The 23,342-nt window shown below is 38.5% G+C and overlaps 1 protein-coding gene across 1 annotated transcript; it reads right to left on the bottom strand.

The window, feature by feature from the left end:
- Positions 1 to 3,114: 3,114 nt before the first annotated feature.
- On the bottom strand, positions 3,115 to 4,126 carry LOC126630153 (uncharacterized). The gene is made up of 3 exons (XM_050300284.1): positions 3,941 to 4,126; positions 3,396 to 3,640; positions 3,115 to 3,277 (listed from the first exon to the last, which is right to left on the bottom strand). The coding sequence occupies exons 1-3, from the start codon at positions 4,124 to 4,126 to the stop codon at positions 3,115 to 3,117; spliced, it is 594 nt and encodes a 197-aa protein (XP_050156241.1).
- Between the last annotated feature and the right edge of the window lie 19,216 nt (positions 4,127 to 23,342).

Here is a 23,342-nt window from a genome sequence, read left to right as displayed (position 1 = left end):
GCCCAAGCACTTTCCTTCCCTTCCTTTGCTACGACACAAGGTGTTGGTGAGTGTTTGAAGGTTTGTTTGTATGGAGGAATGGATGTGTTTGGATGAAGGTTGTGTTGAAATGGGAGTGAATGATCTAACAAAGTATATATTAAATTTATGTTACACACACTTCCTTTTAGAGGAAGTGCATGGCAATGGAGGGGAACATGGAGTGGTGTAGCAATTGAGTGCAATGATGCATGAAATATAAAATGATGGAGGGAACAAGGAATGGTGTAGCAATTGAGTGCAATGATTCAATGTAATGATGCATGAAATCTGAAATGATTGAGGGAACAAGGAATGGTGTAGTAATTGAGTGCAATGATTCAATGTAATGATGCATGAATCTGAAATGGTGGAGGGAACAAGGAATAGTGTAGTAATTGAGTGCAATGAGTGGTGTTTGAAATGATTCAAAGGTGAAAGTGAAGTGATGATGCAAAGCATAGGGGTAAAATGGAATGGTGTTGCAGCTAGGGAACATGAATGATTGTGCACATGGTAAAGAAAGGAAAAGGAGGTGGAATGATGCAACAAATAAGTCAATGGAGGGAACATGGATGATGATGCACGATATAGGAATCCAAAGGGAGTGCAATGGTGGTGCACGGCAATGATGGAAAGGTGAATGGTGGAGTGACACCCCTTTGTGGCTGAGCTCTTTGTCCTTTTTACATTAATTCTTCTTTCTCTTTAACACATTCCTAACCTCTTTAGTCTTCAATTTCGTCCATCCACCTTGCTCCATGCATGTGCTATTCATTCCAAGCCCAAAACTGCTCCAAAATGCACCAAAATGCATCTTATTGCTTCATAAGGCCTATGGACCTACAAACACATGAAAATAGCTTAAAATACATAATTAACTAAGAAATAACAACATAAATGCATGAGAACAAGCTAACTCGGTCGCATAAATATGCTCCTATCAATGCTATCCAATCCAAATGCAAAATCGTTACTAATCACTCCATCTGACTATTTATTGTCATTTTACCAACTAGACTTCTTTTCCCTTCAAATTGATTCTAAAGCACATGTAACTGTCCACTAACACAAAATATGGTAAAATGTAACTAGTTTAACTCAAAAACATCACAAAGAGACTATAAATGGATGGTATAAATACATGAAATATATGAGTTATCATTCCTCCATTTTGGTGGCAACCAAAGAATTGTTAGTATTTAGGATAGTTTTGAGCTAGTTTTCAAGATGAAATTGTTATCAAATCAATAAGGAATTGAACAAATATTCAAGAGGATATTGCAAAGATGAAAATCACATAGAAATGGGGTTTATAGCTCCTCGAACCTTCAATCCAAACTTTTGCAATAAATTGACAGCATATTTTCTCTTGTTAACAAAGATTCCATTCTCAGATTACATGGTTCTCATTCCAAGAAAATTATACAAAAGATCCAAGTCTGTCATTTCTTATATCCTCATCATATCTTGTTTGAACTCATTTAGCAATTCAGTGTTGCTTTCATTTTCAACCTTTGACTTGATGTACAAGGTTGGTTCACTTGGACTTCTAATAAACCCGCACTTGTGTAAATGAGTGTCAATTTCTTCATACCAAGTTGTTGAAGCTTGCTTCATCCCATACAAAGCCTTCTTAAGTTTATAGACCTTGTCTTCTACACCTTGCACTACAAATCCCTCAGGTTGATCAATGTAAACTTCTTCCTGCAATACACCTTTAAGGAAAGTTGATTTCATATCCAGCTAAAATAGTTTCCATTTCTTCTGAGTTGCTAAGGCACTAAGGGTCAGGGGCAAACGTTTCATTAAAGTATATGCCATGCTTCTATGTATAGCCCTTGGCAACAAGTCTTACTTTGTGATTTTGATTTGTCCCATCCAAATTCAGCTTAGTCTTGTAAATCCACTTCACTCTAACAATAGAGTTGTCTGATGGTCTGTCAACCAATGCCTATGTCTTGTTCTTCTCTATCATGTCAATTTCAGCATCTATAGCTTTCTTCCAAACTATATCAGTGGCAACATTAGTAAAGTTTTTAGGTTCAATCATGCTAACATTACATCTAGCATATATCTCACTCAATGATCTTTCTCTAACTGGTGTGGTTTTGACTAAGCTTATCTTACCACCATCAGTTTGAGTATCAGAGACCACTTGAGTTTGACTTTCATTCCCTTCTAGTTGAACATCTTCTCTCTGTGACATTTGATCCATCTTAGGTTCTTTGCACATTTGATTGGAAATGTTAACTTCTCAGTAGTTTCAGCATTCCAATTCTAAGTACCCTTTTTCATCAAATATTACACTTCTTGAAATGAAGACCTTTATTGCTTTCAGATTGTAGATCCTATAACCTTGATCCATTTTTCCATAGCCAACAAAGATACTTTTAATAGAAGATTCATAATCTTTCTGCCTCAATTGTCCTAGTATGTGACCATAACAGATGCAACCAAACACTTTTAAGTGTTGAATACCTAGTTTTCTCCCACTAAATGCTTCAAGTGGAGTTTTATGTTGAATTGGACACCTGTTGAGAAGATACACATCAGTGTTAACTGTTTCTCCCCAATATTTATAGGGTAGTTGCTTGTCATGAAGCATGCTTTTGGCCATTTCAGCAATGGTCCTATTTTTCATCTCAGGAACACCATTTTGTTGTGGAGAATAGGCCACTGTTAATTGCCTTTCAAGCCCCAAATCATCACAGAATTGCAGAAAGTCATGAGAAGTGTATTCTCCTCCTCTGTCACTTCTCAGTTTTAGAATTTTGTAGCTACTTTGCGATTCAAACATAGCCTTGAATTTCTTGAACACTTTGAACACTTCTTATTTGTGATTCAAAAGATAAACCCAACACATCCTGGTAGTATCATCAATGAATGTCAAAAATACATGTTTCCCCTAAATGTTGTGACTTGTTTTAGTTTGCGCACATCTGAGTAAACTAGCTCCAATGGCTTACTTGCCCTCTAAGTTAGCACTTTACTGGAAGCATCTATATGCTGCTTTCCAGTATTACACCCTTCACAAACTCCAAATGCTTTCTTGAGCTTTGGTAGACCCAACACCATTTATTTATCAGACAATAATTACAAGCTGTTAAAATTTAAATGACCAAGCTTCTTGTGCCATTCCCATGCATCACCTTCAACACTGGCTTTCAATGCAGAACCATTCATGTCTTCCATGAGTAATTGAAAACGCTTATTCCCAGTCATTTGTATAGTAACAATATAGATCCAAGTTTCTATCCTTAAAGATTGCAACTTGATCATCACCAAATAATAGAAAATAACCATGTTACATCATTTGACCTATACTCAGAAGGTTTTCATCTAATCCTGGCACCAACATTACTTCTTTAATGTACCTAACACCTATCTTGGTTTCAATCACCAATGTTTCTTTTGCAATTGCCTGAACAAGCTGTCCATTTCCCATTTTGATTCTTGTTGAGACATTCTTATCTAAGTCAATCAACGTAGACTCATGTGAAGTCATGTGATTGCTGCATCCACTGTCAATATACCAAACATGCTCCCTCTTGACTATTGCAGCAAAATTACAGGCAAATAATATAGATGTCTTCTCATCCATTTGTTGTGCAACTTGAACCTGTTGAACAAGTTTACTTCTGCAATCTCTAGCAAAATGATTGAATTTGCCACAGTTGTGGCATTTAGGTTTCCTTTGAACCCGCACTCACCATAATGCAGATTACCACAAATCTTACATGCCTTCCTTGGGTTCTCCTTATTAACCCAATGTTTAGTTAGATATTGAGGTCTGTCATTGAACTTGGTATCACCCGTCTTATCTCTAAACTTCTAAGGCTTCTTACCCTTATATCCAGCAGTCTGTCTGTGATCCACTCTTATTTTGAATACTTAGGCTACTAAATGCCTTTTCATTTACTTTCTCTTCAGAATGCCTCTTCAACCTTTGTTTAAACCCCTTTAAAGTTGCAACAATCTCATTTGGATCAATCTCATCTAATTTCTTGGTCCCCTCAATAACAATATTATCATATGCAGGAGTTAGACTAGTTAACAATTTCTCAACTAGTCTTTTGTTTGGCAAAGTTTCACCAAACATTGTCATCTTATCCACAAAAGAAAATAATCTTGTCAAGTAATCAGAGAGAGATTAATTATTTCTCATCCTAGCATACTTAAAGTCACAATGGATACCTTGTAATTTCACAGCCATGACTTGAGCATCACCCTTGAATTTTTGCTTAAGAACATCTTAAGCAACTTTTGCAATCTCCTGATTTGCGATTCAGGGGAAGATTTTATTACTCACAATGCCTTTGATCAATCCCAAAGCCTTTGCATCTCTGGAGATAAGATCTTGAGCTACAAGAAGTTGCTTCTCATCCGTCTCCTTCCCTTCCTTCGACAACAAAAACCATCTTCTACAAAACTCCATAGATTGTGAGACTTAAAGATAGTCTTCATTCTGATGCACCAAAATTCGTAGTTGACACCAATGAAGACTGGTGCTCGAAGATTAATGCTAGATTCAAGCATATTTGTGCATCTAAGTTCTTCATTGAAAAGCTAGGTGAACACTGACAGATTTACTCCTAGATTTAAATCCAACTAGGCTCTGAGGCCATGTTAGTGTTTAGGATAGTTTTGAGCTAGATTTTAAGATGAAATTGTTATCAAATCAATCAGGAATTAAACTGATATTCAAGAAGATATTGCAGAGATGAATTTCACAAAGAAATGGAGTTCATAGCTCCTTGAACCTTCATTGGTTTTGATCCATAAAACTTGGCTACAAACAAGGCATTATGGCCTCGTTGCAAACCCATCAGAGCACCGTGACTATGAATCACGTGCAACTCATATGCATTCACTTAACACTTAACAAACTAGACACGTGTCAAGTTATACACCATTAAGATGTTATAATCTTGACCATTTATTACAAGTCTATAAACTACAACTAAGAACAAAACACTTAGACAAATTCAAACTTCTTCTTCTTCAACATAGAAACAACCTTAATGAATTGATCCAGTTGCCATACTTATGCTCCAATAAGAATATGAAACAAGTAAATGCAAGGATGGGAAAACCAAAATCACCAAATCCTATTGCATTGACTGATAAAAATACAAATCCTGACAAGGATTTTTCATTGTAGTGGAATGTTCATTAAGGCGAAAGCAATCTCCAACTTCTCACTATGATGTTTTAGGTTTCAAAACTTTAAAATATATAATCAATAATTATGTGGCAAAACTTGATTGGTTGGTCTCTAGGTCTTTGGAGGTCATTTTACACTATGACAAATTTGTCAATAAAATTATTATTTTCAAGCGAGTGAGAAAATAAGACAACATGGTAGGCTTAGCAGCACTCTTCTTATATTATTACTCCAGTGAAAACTAAGTTCCTGAATTACTTTTTCGAAAAAATAAGTCTATAAACTCATTTCAAATAGCCAATTTCATTCTTGCCATAAGATTTTAAGTTTGTCCATTCAATTTTCTCTTCACTTAAGTCACATGACTTGCACATGACATATCTCAAAGGGTAAAATCATCATTTTTTATGCCCATAATCTGGTGTCACTAGCACAAAAATATACTTGAGCTACAGAGCAAATTATGTTGCAAAATGACACTTTGCGCAACGTTAACAACCAAGCGTCATGCAAGGACATTTTACGCAATGGAACTTTGCGCGACGCAAACAGCTGTCACATAAAACTGTTTTGCACGACTAACGTGAACCTTCGTCACGCAATGTTGGGAAAAAAGCGATAAAAGTCTTGGTTTGGGGCCAAAAGCTTGCGCGACGCAGTATTGTGTCACCATCGCACAAAGACCTTTTGCACAATGCACCAACCAATGCATCACAAAAAGATAGTTTGCGCAACACGGTATGTCCGTTGCGCAAAGAGTTTTTATATTTAAGTATAAAATAAGATTTTGTGGTATCCACTAGTGTAAATATTTTAAATTGAAAATTTAGTTCTTTCATTGTATTCATATAGTGTCAAGGAGTGTAGCTGTAAAAAAATCATCGAAATCGAAGTTAAATTAGCCATCAAATCGTGATTTTTCGTTTATAACCGTCGAAAAGTTTTGTCCCGTTACTTGATCTTGAAGGGTTTTTTTTTTTTTTTCCAGTTTTGGCGTATGCCATCTCGAAGTATATATAAACAAGTTTGACAGTTGGATCGTTAAAACTAGTTTCGTAGAATGTGTATCCCATCAAAACAATAGATTCACTAACACTTAGAGTTTATTTATACTTTCATTAAGTATAACATATTTTGTGGTACCCACTAGTGTAAATATTTTAAATTGAAAATCGAGTTCTTTCATTGTATTCATATAGGGTCAAGGAGTGTAGCTATAAAAAATCTTCAAAATCGGAGTTAAAACTATCATTAAATCATGATTTTTCGTTTATAACCGTTGAAAAGTTTTGTCTCATTACTTGATCTCTGAACGTTTGTTTTTTGCAATTTTTGGCATATGCGATCTTCAAGTCTATACAAACAAGTTTGAAGGTTGGATCGTTGATACTAGTTTCGTAGAACCCTAAACCCTTGTCCCAAAAAAAAAAGGGTTTGCACGAAGAAAAAGTAACGTGCGTCGCGAAATTTTTTTTTCCGCAACGCAAGTACTGTCATCAGCAAAGACCTTTTGCGCGACGCACCAACCAATGCGTCATGCAAAGATAGTTTGCGCGACGCTGTCTGTCTGTCGCGCAAAGGGTTTTTGTACTTTATTTAAGTATAACATAAGATTTTGTGGTATCCACAAGTGTAAATATTTTGAAATTGAAAATCGAGTTCATTCATTGTATTCATATAGGGTCAAGGAGCACCGGTCAACGTTATACCGTCAAGGACCCAGAAGAGTTTCCCTCCAACCAGGAGACCACTCACAGGGCGACATGTGTCAACATCAAAGGCTAATCACAGCATGACACGTGTCAAGGCCAGAACAAAGCTAGAAACTCTCTTCTATAACAGGAGATCATTCTCCCACAATAATCTCTAATGTCATTTGTACTAAATCATTAACTAGTATTCACTAAAGGAGAGCTTAAACCTATGTACTTGTGTAAACCCTTCACAATTAATGAGAACTCCTCTACTTCATGGACATAGCCAATCTGGGTGAACCACGTACATCTTATGTTTGCTTCTCTGTCTTTATCCATTTACATACTTATCCACACTAGTGACCGGAGCAATATAGCGAAGGTCACAAACTTGACACTTTCTGTTGTGCCAAAGTCCTCACTGATTTTGTGCATCAACATTTGGCGCCGTCTGTGTGAACGACACTTATTCCCACTCTCTTCAGCTTTGTCAAGCTGGTTTCCACCATTCGTACACTCTATTTTGACCAGGCATCCCTCTCCAACATGGGGAGCGAAGGAAGCCACATCACACAAAATGACACTCCTCTTGCACCTAGTGCGAAGCAACGAAAGAATGAAGGAAAAAGGGTTGCTCTTCAAGCTAAAGTTGATGAGCTAGAAGCTCAGAACAACGAGATAGCAATGAAGAATAAGGTCCTGCATGAGCAATATGAGAAGCTCTTTGAGACGCTCCACGAAACTAGGCGTACTCAAACACGCGAGCTTGTTGCCCCTGTGGACATCAACCATCATATGGGTGCTTCCCAACACGGAGGGTCACCTTCCTTCGACATGGGTATCCCTGATGAGGAACGAGATAATCATCAAAACATTGATCAATATAAGACTTCTCTTAACCCAGCTGCTTCGACCTGAAATATGAGAAGTGAAGGAAGACACCTCCTTGCAGAAGGGTTAGAAGAATCGAAAGCCATTTATCGTGACTGCCGAGACTTCCTAAAGCAACGCTGAGAGAATCCCCTCCACATAAGCTCGAAGATCAATGACCCAAGGGTTCTTGAAAGACTCGGTCTCCTCCATCAACCCAGGCCAGTTGCCAATCTAGGGAAGGAACGACAGGTCCCAGAGGAACATGAAGGTACAGGGCACTCGGAGGTATTTCGACAGACTCGCCCTAGAAGTCAGTATGGCGAGTCCAAGGAAAAACCACACGCTCTTGCTCAAACTTTCCTACTTCTAAGAGGCCATGGAGATTTGTGGAAGAAAATTCCAGTGGTACATGACTACACTCAATACCCCATTGTTCTCCAACTCCTTGAGGAATAAACAAGTTGAAAGCCGAACGTCAGGCCCAGATACCTGACTGGAACCAACCCAGGCCTAACACTCTCACAATGAGGATCTTCGACACCCCCATTCAAGCGAAGACAAAACAAAAGCTTAGTTTACAACTTTATACTGGAAGGGAGGACCCGATTGAACACCTTAACCTCTTTGAGTCCACCATGGCATATCGGATGCACACCGATGAAGAGCGATGTCTTCTATTTCCTTCCACCCTCTCTGGCAAAGCTCTAAACTGGTATTGTCATCTTTCACCCGAGACAGTAGACTCATTTAAGGAACTAAGGAAACTGTTTGTCTCTCAACACATCTTCCAGAATGATCGCTTACATTCTGCAGATGACTTGTACACTATTCACTAGAAGCCGGACGAGTCATTATAAGAGTATAATGGTCGCTTCAGCCATGAGTATTCTCGCTGCGCTGAGGTAGATGACAAGACCGCCCTTAAAGCCATCACGGCAAGCCTACGTGATTATTTCTTCAAGTACATGATCAATACCAACATTTGAAAGTCTTACTCTGAGGTGATGGCACAGGTTTACAACCACGCCTTCGCCGAAGCAAGGACATACCGAGGGAACCCCCATATGGTTAATCCTTATCAACAAATAGGAAGTGGAAGTCAAGTTCTACCAATTGAGGAGATCTTAGCCATTCAGACACCCATTGCATCATCTCCTGCCTCATTTAGCTACTCACTAAGTCACCAAACGTATTTGTCTCTTGGTAAGAGGAAGGATTTTTAGTCTCAGCAAGCCCATTACAACAAGAAGGATAAAAGTTCATATCAAGACAACCAAGGGTGAACGTACTGTCAACTATTATGACTTTGGGGCCAAGCCTCACTCTTTCAAAGTGGAGGACTAAGTACTGAAGGAAATGCTATTATAAGAAGGCATACACATTACAAATGTTTTGACTCTCAACCGCTTGAAATCTTTTGTCACACAAGCCATTCGGCAACTATTTAAAGAAGAGGGAATTCAGACAACTTCTTTTGAGTCTTTTGCATTCCTAGCATTGGAATACTTGGTATATGCTGACATACCTCTATACTCCAACTCAAAGCTTCAACATGCATACTTTGACACAAAGTATGTGATACTAAGTGTTACAACCAACATGGTTCACATATCGAAAGCATGGATCCCTTCATGGGTAAAACATTCATAAGCATCACTCATGTCAATCAACATAAACATCATACATTCCAACACATTCATACATAAACATCATACATTCCAACACATTCATACATAAGCCAATTGTGCTTCAAAAGGGTTCAACATACTTTGTGTCATTCGACACTTGCTACAATGTGTCTCGGCACCTTGCCCTTATTCTCACCAACTAAGTGATAAAGGAACTCATCTTCATGCCACCAACCAGGTGATGAAATGTACAACCCGTACTCTCCTTCATGCCACCAACCAGTTGATGAAATGTGAAGAAGGAACTCATCTTCATGCCACCAACCAGGTGATGAAATGTACAACCCGTACTTTTCTTCATGCCACTAACCAGATGATGAAATGTGACGAATGAACTTATCTTCGTGCCACCAACCAGGTGATGAAATGTGATGAAAGGTGATGAAGGAACTCACCTTCATACCACCAACCAAGTGATGAAAGCAACTCACCATTCATTCCACCAACCAAAAGACGAATGGTATAACTTGTACATGTGAACTCCTAGCATTCACAAATAATCAAAAACCCTCAAGCTTTACAACTCAACTAAGGGAGCACTTATGCCTAACAAGAGTTATAGTCACCAACAAAATCTTATTGCAAGCCAACAACGGGTTCAGTGCATGGTATACGAAGATCAAGCTCTTCAGCCCTCTTGCATCTACTTCAGACATTTCTCCTCTGTAACAATGCAAACACTACAACTCGTACAAAGCTTCACATACTCTTGATCAAGACTGTTCGAAGCAAATTCAATTTATATGGTTCATCCAAACCTTTGACTACTACAAGGTGTGGCTTGCATCACAATCTCTTGCTCAACAGTGTGGAAGCAAAATTTGTATATGTTATCTCTCCCACATTTTCAAATTTCTAGTTTTCCAAAAAAAAAAAAGGAAATTGGGAAATTCAACAAAGCTTCATCAATGGAGGACAACTACAAATTCTCAAAAGCTTCACACACTCTTGATCAAGATAGTGTGAAGCAAAATCAATTTATGGTGTCAAGAAAGCTTCATCAATGGAGGACAACTAAAAATTCTCAAAAGCTTCACACACTCTTGATCAAGATAGTGTGAAGCAAAATTAATTTATTGTGTCCAGAAAGCTTCATCAATGGAGGGCAACTACAATTCTCAAAAGCTTAACACATTCTTGATCAAGATAGTGTGAAGCAAAATCAATTCATGGTACCCAACAAAGCTTCAACCTCAAAGCTTCACCTACAAAGCTTCACCACAAAAGCTTCACCAACAAAAGCTTCAACAAATGGAGGGCAACTACAATTCTCAAAAGCTTCACACACTCTTGATCAAGATAGTGTGAAGCAAAATCAATTCATGGTACCCAACAAAGCTTCAACCTCAAAGCTTCACCTACAAAGCTTCACCACAAAAGCTTCACCAACAAAAGCTTCAACAAATGGAGGGCAACTACAATTCTCAAAAGCTTCACACACTCTTGATCAAGATAGTGTGAAGCAAAATCAATTCATGGTACTTAACAAAGCTTCAACCTCAAAGCTTCACCTACAAAGCTTCACCACAAAAGCTCCACACACTTTTAATCAAGATAGTGTGAAGCAAAATCAATTCATGGTACCCAACAAAGCTTCAACCTCAAAGCTTCACCTACAAAGCTTCAACTCCAAAGCTTCACCTACAAAAGCTTCAACTCTAAAGCTTCACCTACAAAAGCTTCAACTCCAAAGCTTTACCTACAAAGCTTCAACACAAAAGCTTCACCTACAAAGCTTCAACTCCAAAGCTTCACCTACAAAAGTTTCACCTACAAAGCTTCAACTCCAAAGCTTCACCTACAAAATCTTCAACACCAAAGCTTCACCTACAAAAGCTTCAACTCCAAAGCTTTACCTACAAAGCTTCAACACAAAAGCTTCACCTAAAAAGCTTATATATATCAAAAAAAAAAAATCAAAAATTCGAAAAAAAAAATATTTTGAAAATTCAAAAATTCAAAAAAAAAATCTAAAATTTGAAAAAAAAAAAATGAGAGCCTAGGCCTCCCCTTCTTTAGGCCTAACAACTTTCATAACAAATGTACATAAAAGAGAAGCTTTGAGCTACCACTTAGAAAGGAAAATGGTGAAGTTTTGTTACTTTGGAAACTTGGCTACTAACAAGACACCTCCTTCGTCAACTCCATCAACCAGAGACTTGAGGGACTCCTACCATATGCTACTACTCGGTACTTGGAAGTTTCACGACTACTCAGTGACTTGGATATTTCAAGTTTCCAACCAAGAAGTTTTCCTCACTCAGGAAATTAAGGGAGCATCACCTCAACCTACATGCTTCACTCACAAAGCTTCAACATACAAGCTTCAACAAAAGAAAAAATTCAAATGAAGCAAAGCTTATTTATTGATATCTCCGATAAGTTACAAATATGTACATATACATGAATCAAAATAAACAAACAAGATGGAGCCTTCACAAAGGTTGCTCAGGAGAAGTCTCAGCAATCGGCAAAGTCCCAGAAAGAGGAGGCACCAGAGGGTGATCATTCAGAGCCTCAGTACCGGCAGAACCCTAGAAGGAGGAGGCACCGAAGGTTGATCATTTGGAGCTTCATTACGAGGTATAGCCCCAGAAGACGAAGGCAATAAATGCTTTTAGAACAAACCCACAAACCTCTGATGATCAAGTAAAATCGGACCATCAGATTCCTGCAGCTGGTCAAGCTTCATCTTCATGTTTGTAGCATAGTCATATGCGAGCCTGTACAACTGTTTATTCTCATGCTTGAGCCCTCTGATCTCCTGTTTGAGACTTATCACTTCAGCTGTCAATGATTCAACATGGCGGGTTCGAGTAAATAGGTGTTGGGCCATATTAAACACAGACCATGCACACTGAACACTGAGACCCAGAGAATCCCTAACAGCCAACTCATCAAACCGTTTGAAAAGTAGTATGTTATCTATGAGAGTGAGAATGTTCCTAGCCACCACCGTAGCGGTCATATCATTCTTCATCACAAGGTCCCCAACAGTAAGAGAACCAGTAGGGGATAAGAAAGATGGGCACCATATGTTATCTTGAGGAGGCATGAATGCCTCATCACCAAAGTTCAAGTCAAAACGACGGTTGGATAGGCCATACATTTTCAGAAATGATGAAGGAGAAATGAGGTCCAATAAAAATCTAAAGTACAAAAATAAGGGGAAAATTCCTACAAGTAATAACTCTCTGAACGTACTTCTTGCACACAATTGGTGCCCCTATAAAAGAAAGAGCAGCAGGGCTGTTTGTTCAAAAATCGAAGAGGCACCACTCTCCGGATTTCAAGAAACGGATTTTCCTGAGTAAAATTTGTTGACAATCTCCACACGCAACATCAACTCCTAGGGTACCCCAGATAACTTTGCCAAATATCTCTGACAAAGTTTAGACACAAAAATTTGAAGGTCTAGCTACCCTAATATTACCCACAAGGGTAAAGGAACAGCACCACTGCTTGATAACTGGAAAGTCCCTATGTGTGTCAACCTCCGTGCTCCGTGGTAAGGCAGACTGGCAAAAATGCCCAACATTTACTCACATCAGAGAAAACACTCATAACAAGATTTCTTGCTCAAAAATCGAAGAGGCACCGCTCTCCGAATCTCGGAGCCATATCCCCCAATAGGATTATTTGATCAAAAATCGAAGAGGCACTGCTCCCGAATCTCGAAAGCCAGACCCCCAACAGGATTACTTGCTTAAAAATTGAAGAGGCACCGCTTTCCAAATCTCGAGAGCCAGACTTCCAACAGGATTGCTTTCTTAAAAATCGAAAAGGCACCGCTCTTTGAATCTCGAAAGTCAGACTCCCAATAAGATTGCTTGTTCAAAAATCAAAGAGGCAACGCTCTTCGAATTTTGAGAGCCAGATTTTAACATATCTTCTTTCCGAAAACCGAAGAGGCACCACTCTCCAAGCTTCGAGAGCCAGATTTCCTTGGATAAAGCTTGTTTGCAATCTTCACACGCAACATCAGCTCTCCAGACACCACGGACCACTTTTTCAAATTGCTCTGACAAAGTTAAAACATGTGAAGCTTACAGCTCCCACTACATTTCTATGACCAAGAAAGGTAAAGGAATAACATTACAGCTCCCCCTATATATGGCGACCTCTATCCTCCACAGACAGGCAGACCTGCAAAAATGCTCAACCCTTCCTCATATCTAAGGAGCACTCCCAACGAAGCCTCTCGAAATACTCAATTTTCTTTCCCCCGATAATACCTTTGCAAACAAGCCACACCAGAGCAAGAGTATCTCATATCATCAGGGTTAAAAGCAAGAGTATCTCATATCATGCTTTTTCCCTGTCTTTTCCTTCACTATTATTCTTACTTGCAAGACAAGAAGAAAGAGAACAATCAGTCAACATTTGGAATCAAGCTTCCAGTCAAGAACTGATTGCCTAGAACCCATTGCCTGATTACTTACCTGACATTGCTCTCAAGTACTCATCTTCAACATCTTGTGCTTCCAGAGAAGATACCACATCTGCCTGAGGAACAGATAGAACAAGTGCGAATGATACAAGGAAGCATGTGGAGACAAGCGCAATAGAACACGTGCCGATTTATCTATTGCTTTGTCAACAGCAAAGTATCCCATATCATCAAGGTCGAACACACTCTTAATTTGATGGACTTGTTTTGACCCTCAAATTCTTGAGTCGGCCTTATACTCTAGAGGAAACCAGAAAACCCTTCAACCCAATTTAAGAATAAGCTTGTGGAAAGTTACTTCTTCAAAAGCAAAAGTATCTCATATCATCTATTCTCCAAGTCCTTTTCTTTATCATTGTTGATGTCTACAGAACAAGGAGAATGAGAACAATCAGCTGGAACACGAGATCAAACTTTCGATCTGAGACTGACTGCTTGGAACTCTGATTGCTTACTTTGTCAGTCACTTTTTTCGGCAGATCTCCTCACTCAAAGACTTGGGGGACTCCTACTATAGGGTTTGTATTGCACTTGACCAAGCCCAAAACTACAAGTAAGCTTCAAGTGAAATTGATACATTACCTTGTACATCCCCATCGATTAAAAATACCACCCCTAGATGGAGGAAAAGTACTTCCAGAGAAGATGCCACATCTACCTATAAGACAGATAAGGCAAGTGAAAACGATACCACACTTCAGTACTTAGAAATTTCGTAATTACTCAGCGGCTTGGATCTTGCAAGTCCTCAACCGAGGAGCTTCCCTTACTCAAGAACTTAAGATAGCACTATTTTTACTATACTTGACCAATCTCGAAATTACCAAGCAATGGTCAACGTTATACCGTCAAGGACCCAGAAGAGTGTCCCTCCAACCAGGAGGCCAATCACAGGGCCACACGTGTCAACATCAAAGGCCAATCACATCATGACACATGTCAAGGCTAGAACAAAGCTACAAACTCTCTTTTATAAAAAGAGATCATTCTCCCACAATAATCTCTAATGTCATTTGTACTACATCATTCACTAGTACTCACTAAAGGAAAGCTTGAACCTATGTACTTGTGTAAACCCTTCACAATTAATGAGAACTCCTCTACTCCGTGGACATAGCCAATATGGGTGAACCACGTACATCTTGTTTTTGCTTCTCTGTCTTTATCCATTTACATACTTATCCACACTAATAACCGGAGCAATCTAGCGAAGGTCACAAACTTGACACTTTCTGTTGTACCAAAGTCCTCACTGATTTTGTGCATCAACATCATTCATAAAAACATAAAGTTAAAAATAGATATTGTAGACATTGAAATTTCGGTGAAATAAATATTGACAATTGTATTAAAATTACAACCTCTATTCATTTCACCTACATCATACATTCATTTCACCTACATCATACATTTATTTCAGATACATCATACACTCACCTCACCTACAATATCCACCCAATCCACCTACGACATCCACCAAAACAAAAGGATGGTGGTACTTCATTCTCAAAGCCTATAAATAGGCCTCTCCATCAAAATCATAAGGGAGGAAATTGACATACATTTTCTCTACTCTTAAGCAAATCTCAAAGGATCAAGAAAGCCCTCTTCGTTCTTCGTGAAATCCTCCTTCAAGATCAAGCCTTAACGGCCCTTGAAGAACTTCCACCAATTCAAGATCAAGCCCCAACGGCCCTTGAAGAAAGTGTTAATTATTCATCAATCGTTCATCCAGGATCAAACCCCGACAGCCCCTTGGATCAACAACACAATCCATAAATTTATACATTACGAAGATCGAATTAGAGCCTAAATTTGTAGAAGAGATTGTAACCCTTAAATCATTAATATAAAATATTATTTTGTACACGTGTTCTTGTCTCATTCATCGCAGGAATTCCCGTGTTTACAAATATATAATAATATAACGTCAAAATACGTATATAATAAAGTAAAGTTTAAATAGTTGTATTGAAATCAAAACCGAACATAGAAAAAATTCACTTACGCACTCGTAGCAACACGTACTCCGTGAATAAGCGTAGTATATTTGGGTCATGCCCAAACAATAAATAAATGCTAATGTAGATAGGCCTACTTGCCTACTTACTTAACGAACCCAACAAATAAGTTATTGATATTACGGTCTGTAGCCTACAATATCAACAACTCACTGTTGTCTCGATAAGCAAGTAATAAATTTTCGATAGTGCAATATTAGCATCTTGCCCCTCATTGGGGAAATTCACCTAATCGTCTGATTAAAGACTCGATCCCCCTCACGCATTACCCTTTCGGGCAACAACGTCAATAGCACACAATTTCCTACATCGTAATCTCGATCATTCGAATACATGTTCGCAATACTTATCTATCAATCATGTACTATGCGTAAAATCTCTATACATCGCCTCAAACGGTACCATAGCCAAACCAAAATAATAACTATCGTTGTATGCAACTTAAATAGAGATAGGTGTCTACCATAACCAGGCTAAAACTACAAAACAGACAAAAGCAATATGTCCTCCATGGTCTGGATGGTTCATTCAAATTGGCCGTTAATCTGAGGGTGAAATGTGGTATTGGCCAAAAACTTAGTACCTATGGCCTTCAAGAACACTTCCCACGACTTGGAACTGAAACGTGCACCACAGTGATATACAGTAATGACATGCACACCATGTAGTTCACAATGCCTTATCGCATAGATTCATAGTGAATTTCTTTCGAATTTAGCAAAAAAGATTTTGTCGAGAAGGCTAAAAGAACACTCAAGAATTTGAGGGTCAAAACAAGTCCATCAAATCTAGAATACAAGGTAACTAGATTAAATGCATATATCTCACTACAACTATAGCTTCCTAGATATTCAATCACCAATAGTAAAGATTCGTTTAGCATAGTATTTGTTGGGTGATCGAGGAATTAATAGTTGCAACTAAAATTTCAACATCCGAGCGATTCTTCTGGATGGTCCATCTGCCTCAGAAACAAGATGAAGTGCAGTAGGGTAGACACGTACTCAAGGTCGACTGGAATGCCTTCTGGCACAAAAAGGTGAATGTAAAATCACAGTCAGAGTAGATGTGGATCGAAACGCTAGAAAATCTGATAAATTCAAGAAAGAGAAACTTTACTAAGTAGTCTAAAATGTAGTCCATTTGGACCAACAAAAAGTGAGCTGACTTGTCAAGTCGATTGATAATCACCGAAACATCATCATAATCTCCGCATGTACAAGATACCTCGTACGGGGAGCTTATGGTGATTATAACCACTCGAACGATTTCTCAATGATTTGTTAGTAATGTCATGTCACTATTTGTGAAATCCAACTGAAATAGGATAGGACATGACAGGCTGAAAGTGTTTAAGCGTACATGTGTTGTTTACTGCGGTCATCAATAATTACGTTTGCACAACCGGGCTAGTACACGATAGTGCAATCTTAGACGTTGATTTGGTTCTTCCATCGTCATTGTTAGAATTTAGCTTATTTCAAATGAAGATGTATTTGAGAAGTCTAAGGTTGGTAAAAGTTCTGGACATGTTTTTCCACAAAGAAGTGTCATCCAGTTTTCAAGTAAGGATGGTAATTGTTGACTCTAGGTCATGAATACGATGGTTCATTTCATACGGTTCTAACTGTCGGGAAGCATAAGCGACGCTTCGTCACGTTACATCAGTATGTAGTCAAAGCATTCAGTGGAGCATGACAATAGGTTTTGAAATTATCAATGTTATCAAAAAGTGTACGAACAAGGGTAAGAAATAAACAACACCCCAGTTGTTAGAAACTTTATTCACATTTAACGTCTAAAACTAAACTAACTTTCCTTGGTCAACTTAAGAGGAGAAACGCTATAGCTGAAAAGTCGCTAACAAACTGCCGATAAAAATTGACAAGTCCAAGGATGTCTCATATTTCACAATAATTTATGGGAATATCCAATTTTCTACATTTGCAACCTTTTGGGAAAGGAAAAGAATATCGTCTACTAAAATCCCGTCTCCCAAGAAAAGTACCAATTTCAACAAAGCTAAAATTTGAGGAATTTTGTATAAAGTTGATTGTCGATGTTGAGAAAATTTGATCTCGTTGCTGAAGTAGGTGAGAGAGTCGTCGATAAGACTACTACGAATTCATCAGGCTAAGGAAGAAAACTAGGGCTCTAGAAATTTGTCGGAGAGAGCATCAAGTTGAAGTGGGTTAATGGTTTTAATCGTCACCCGATTGAGTACCTAAAATCTAGTTATGATCCTAAGGTTTAGTCTTTAGCCTTCCATGGATAGGTTTGAGGTTCCCTAGATAAAGTGTTTGGTTGGGTAAATTCCTAATCGGTAAGCTTTTAAAACTAAGTTGCCACAAGGCGGTTGCACTGCAGCCACGCACCACTCCCTATGGCTCCTCCACGCGCCGTCATGCGCCTGAGAGTACATTAGTACTCGTCTTCCTCATGAAGACCTGCATATTTGTACGTTTTTATCCAACTTTCAGAGCTTCGTTTGAGCTCATTTCTTAACCAAAATCAGTGATTCAATAACCAAATGAAAGCTAGGAATATGAGGAAGAGATCTATACCCATTCGAGGCCCAACAGAGGTCTAAGATGGCTAAAAAAACTCGCCTAAAAGTGGCCTGATGGCCACTGTTTCTTTCTTCCAAAAATATGGGGATCCCCGAGTATTTTCTGCATCAAACTTCATCATTTTTCTTATGTAAAATGAGAATCTTGTACAAAACAATAATATAAGTCTATTTATGTCAATTTCAAAATTTACCCAAGTCAGAGTCGTCGAGAACTCATCGAGATCCTATCAGGGAAGAAGATGAACGGTGGAAGAAGCCATTGTGTCGTTCAAGCTTCGAACCTGGTATCTTGAGCAAGTTAGGTGAGGGGTGGTACCTTCTGCAAGGTTGTGGCCTTCCTGTGAAAATGGTGAGTGTGGGTGGTTCAATATGTCTGTGCATTCAGAGCAGAAAGAATGTTTAACAAGGAGAAAAGAAGACTCAAGTGAAAAGAGATGAGAGATGAAAGAGTGTTCCAAAAAATAAGGAAAAAGAGAGGGAGACACAGGGGTGAATGAGGAAAAATGGGGTATGGGCCCCACTTGGCACTCAGCCCAAAGCCATAAAAGAAAATAAAAATAGAAAAATATCTCCCGCGAAGTGAAATTACTAAATTATCCTCTGCGTTCCGTGCTCTGTAAAATCTTCGTTATAGTTCTGATTCAATTTCATTTGCACCATTGGATTCGTATAGTCGAGTACTTCGATAACGTGTGTGTGTGTGTGTCTTTGGGTCAAGCCCAAATAATAATTAATTAGGTACAAGACCTAATTAATAAAATACTAACATAGACAGGCCTACTTGCCCACTTACTTAACGAACCCAACGAATAAGCCATCGATATTATAGTCTGCAACCCGTAATATCGGTAACTCACTATTGTCTAGGTAAACAAGTAATAAATTTCTGAGAATAAAAAATTACCATTTTACCCCTCATTGGGAAACGTGCACAAATCGCCCAATTTATGCCCGTTTATGATGGAAATATTTGTGAAAACTAGTTCATTTGAGCAACATCTATGCAAGCAATTAACAATTAAAAGGCGGAATCATGCTTGTATGCACTCAAAAACAAAACTTTACCCATGAAGTTCAAGGCTTAGTAGTTGTGGTGAACCAAGACTCAACTTAAATCTTAAAGAAAGTAGTTGAGAAACTTTTATACCTTTGAAGCACCTCTTTGCTTAGCAAAGGATAATCACCCATGTGAGGGCCTTCTTTCCTTAGTCTCCTTGCTCCTTGACTCCATGGATGTGGATGGAGGCACTTTGCTTCTTGGCTCTATGACTTCTTGGATGGATGAAGGAATGGATTCTCCAAGTTCCCAAAATAGGGAACCTCTAAGTCTCCACACCAAGAAGAGCATTGAAGAAGAGATGAGTGGCCTAGAGGAAGAAAGATTGCTAGCTATTTTCCTCTAGGGTGGCCGACCTCTTAGAGAGAAAATGAGAGCTTGTGTTCTCTCCAATTTCCTCAAAGAAAACTCTAAATGAATTTTGGCTATAAAGTTCTTTATATAGACCCTTCACTTAAATGACAAAAGAACCAAAACCCTTCATTCTCTAATGTGGTCGGCCTTAAGGGTTCATTGGGCGTTCAAACCCTTTGTGTATTCAAGTTGTCATACAACTTGAGTTAATGGGCTTGGCATTCAAATCCCATTGGGCCTTGCGGCCAAAACTAACCCAAGGTCTTTAACGAACTTATTCGTTTGATTAATTAACATATTAATTAATCTTAGCCATAAATAATTAAACCATTTAATTATCCTTACTCATTTCCATCGTTTCTTCAATTTCTACCTTACACGATGTACAATTCATTAGGTTCCTTTTAGCGAGGTAGTGGGGGATTAGAACTCTTCAAATTAATTGTGAATTGAAACATCCTTTCAATTCTCCCTTTAGTGATTATACACCTTTAAGGCTTCCACAAACCATGAATGACACCTAGCAGTATGTCATGGTTAACCAAGCTAATCAGAAGAGGTAGAGAACCTATTCAGTCTAGGATTACAATACTCTTGACCACATTGTTTGGTTTGATAACTTATTCATGTCTACTATCCAATGTGATTCTTTTACTTATATGATTATCTTGAATGTGATTTGGAACGACTTCCTAAATCTCATTCATGGCCAGAGATTCTTAATCATATCATAGAGTATTCTCCCTCAAACGGTTTGAAGGTTAGAGATTCATTGTTGTGCATTCACTTACCTCAAAGGTTAAGTGACTTAACCCCAACTATGTCATGGACACCCTCTGACAGAGTGACTTTGACATAGTCAAAGATCAATGACCTAACCACAAGACAACTATGATGCCTCGGGTCAAAGGACTACTTTACATTATCCTAACCATGAGTTCTCATGTGACATAAGTATGAGAACTCCTTGTTGATAGTGTTCAGTAGACTCATTCTGACACACCCCGACCGAGGTCAAGCCATCCTGGCCGTCACTTGAGGGTGACGTAGCCATGTGCACAGTGCGGAAGCGATAAAGATAGCAACTATATGAATAATTAAAAACCAGATTACTAGAGTGCATTACTAAACAGAAAGTGATAGGAGTTAGTTACAACAGTAAACACTTCTAATCAAAGCATAAAGTCTAGGTGCAGTCCAGTATGACAAGTACTAGTTATACAGTACCAGGAATGTCCTACTATTATTTAGATAAGTCAGAACAGCCGACAATCCTGAGCCACTAACAACAAGCTTACTTAGAACCTGGAGGGGCGCAAAACATAAAACGTGAGTGGGTAAAAACAAATGTTTTACAAAATCATTTCATTTATCAATATACTAACCCCTTGCTGTAAAACATGTATAATTTTCCCAGAATCAAGATATAAGTATATATATACATATATATATATATATATATATGAAATCATATCAATTCAATTCATGCTTCACATAATCATATTCATATGTATGCCATGCCAAAATATAACAAAGTAAACAATCCATGTAAGAATGATTTCATAGAAACATGATATGTTAGCTGGAACCTCTGAGGTAGTTTGTACGGCTGAATTCATAGCTCAAAAGTCAATATAGCCGGAGTCACTACAATGACCTATACGACAATATACTACACATAAGTCGGAACCACTAAAGAGGGTCTGTACGACAAGATTTGGTGAAATATAATTATGCTTAACTCTATTCTCTCATAATAGCCGGGCGATGAATCGATAGTCACCTACGAGTCGGAACCATGAATAATGTATGTATGACATGACTGTGCACTTAAGTTGGATCCAATATGAGCATATAGTGCGAAAGGTGACGTAAATAAACAGGCATGTACCTCATATCTCTGGCTAATTCACAATCACCCTAAGTGCAGCTTTATGAGCTCAACATTACTTAATCACATATCACATATCACATCATCGATGATTCACACAACCAAACATAACTTACCTGAACTCACATGTGCCTCCACAGCACCACATTTATATATATATATATATATATATGCAACCATGCAATGCATATTCAAAATATAGAAGCATTTGGCATATTATTTCAAAGCATACTTTCCTTAAAAATGCATTTATGGGAAATATATCAAGTATATAAATATAAACTGAAAACAAAAGCCCACTCACTGGTATGTCGAAGGGTCGTAGCCCCCAAGTCGTCCGTGGATAAGCTTGTCCTCGGGATAAGTCTCACCTATATGTGAATTAACTATAAAAACGTTATTTTAAAGCACATAAGCAAAACTAGCTAATAACTTCTCATACATTGCTCGATTTTGGTATTTAAATATACCAACGTGACCTACACAACCTCACGAACATCGTGATATTTTTAGATAAATTTTTCTATGGCTCACGCGCCGGATAGGGCACGACCTCACGCGCAGCCCACACGCATCGTCTTCAACCTCCAGATGCGGGAACTGTGTCACCGAAGCCGGACATTTTTCACGTATTTTATACCAAAATGAAGCTCTTAACTTGTAGAACACAATCATACTAATTTAAAGCTCTAAAAGTCACGGGATCTCACCGGATAATTCCAAGAAAATCGGTCAAACTTCATCCACATGATCCTGACGTCCAAAACCTTCAAATGAAGCACTCCGAGCTTCCTTGGGACTCACTAAGCTTGCTATGAGCTTGGATTGTCCTAAAACATAACCATTTAAAAGTTTGTGAATAGTGCTCAACCCGGAGCTTGAATTGTTAACGTGATATCGAACGAGTTCTTACCTGAAATGGGTACCTTTGAACTCGTATGGTCCTCACGAACACAACGGTACTAATTTTGGCCACAATCCGTGAAGTTTCAAGGGTCTTGGGTGCTTGTCCGTACCATTTCGAATGAGAGAGAATGAAACCGAGAAAGAAAGAAAAGAGAGCATAGGAGAGTGAGAGAGAAATAGGATGTGTGGTCCAAATTTTTGGGTCACCAATCAAAACAACCCATTTTCCTTACTTCCAATTGGTTCCAAAATAATAAGGACTTAAGACATTGGTCCTCAACCACACATAGTCCCTCAATGCCACAAACGTTCAAGGGCATTTTAGTCTTTTCACATCAACGATAACAAAATAATGTACATTTCCAGGACGGGTTGTGACACATTCTCTATTGAGCACCTACATGCTTGTCTTGATGTCAATCACACCAATGACTCCAGACCAATCACTCTCCCTAAAAGAAGACATAGCACGTACTGATCTTAACGGACTGTCAATGCCCAATTGGTAATCCTATGATCAGGAACGTTTAGGGTATGTATACGAAAGAGAATGGTCTCATGAATCCAACTTCTTTAGATCACATTCTCCCAATTACATATTCTTTGGACTTATCGTTTAAGCATATAACATTTATATGAGAAGGCTTTAAA

This window comes from Malus sylvestris, chromosome 7 (genome assembly GCF_916048215.2).
Source record: "Malus sylvestris chromosome 7, drMalSylv7.2, whole genome shotgun sequence".
Taxonomy (NCBI): Eukaryota; Viridiplantae; Streptophyta; class Magnoliopsida; order Rosales; family Rosaceae; genus Malus; species Malus sylvestris.
This window is presented reverse-complemented; position numbering and strand designations above follow the sequence as displayed.

Bases quoted from the DNA above. Each gene is read 5' to 3' on its own strand.
- LOC126630153 (XM_050300284.1), bottom strand. From the start codon at position 4,126: ATGACAATGTTTGGTGAAACTTTGCCAAACAAAAGACTAGTTGAGAAA. The intron at 3,641-3,940 runs GTAAATGAAAAG...CTTGTTCAACAG, and splicing joins AGAGGCATTCTGAAGAGAAA to GTTCAAGTTGCACAACAAAT. The intron at 3,278-3,395 runs GTACATTAAAGA...GCAATCTTTAAG, and splicing joins GAAACCAAGATAGGTGTTAG to GATAGAAACTTGGATCTATA.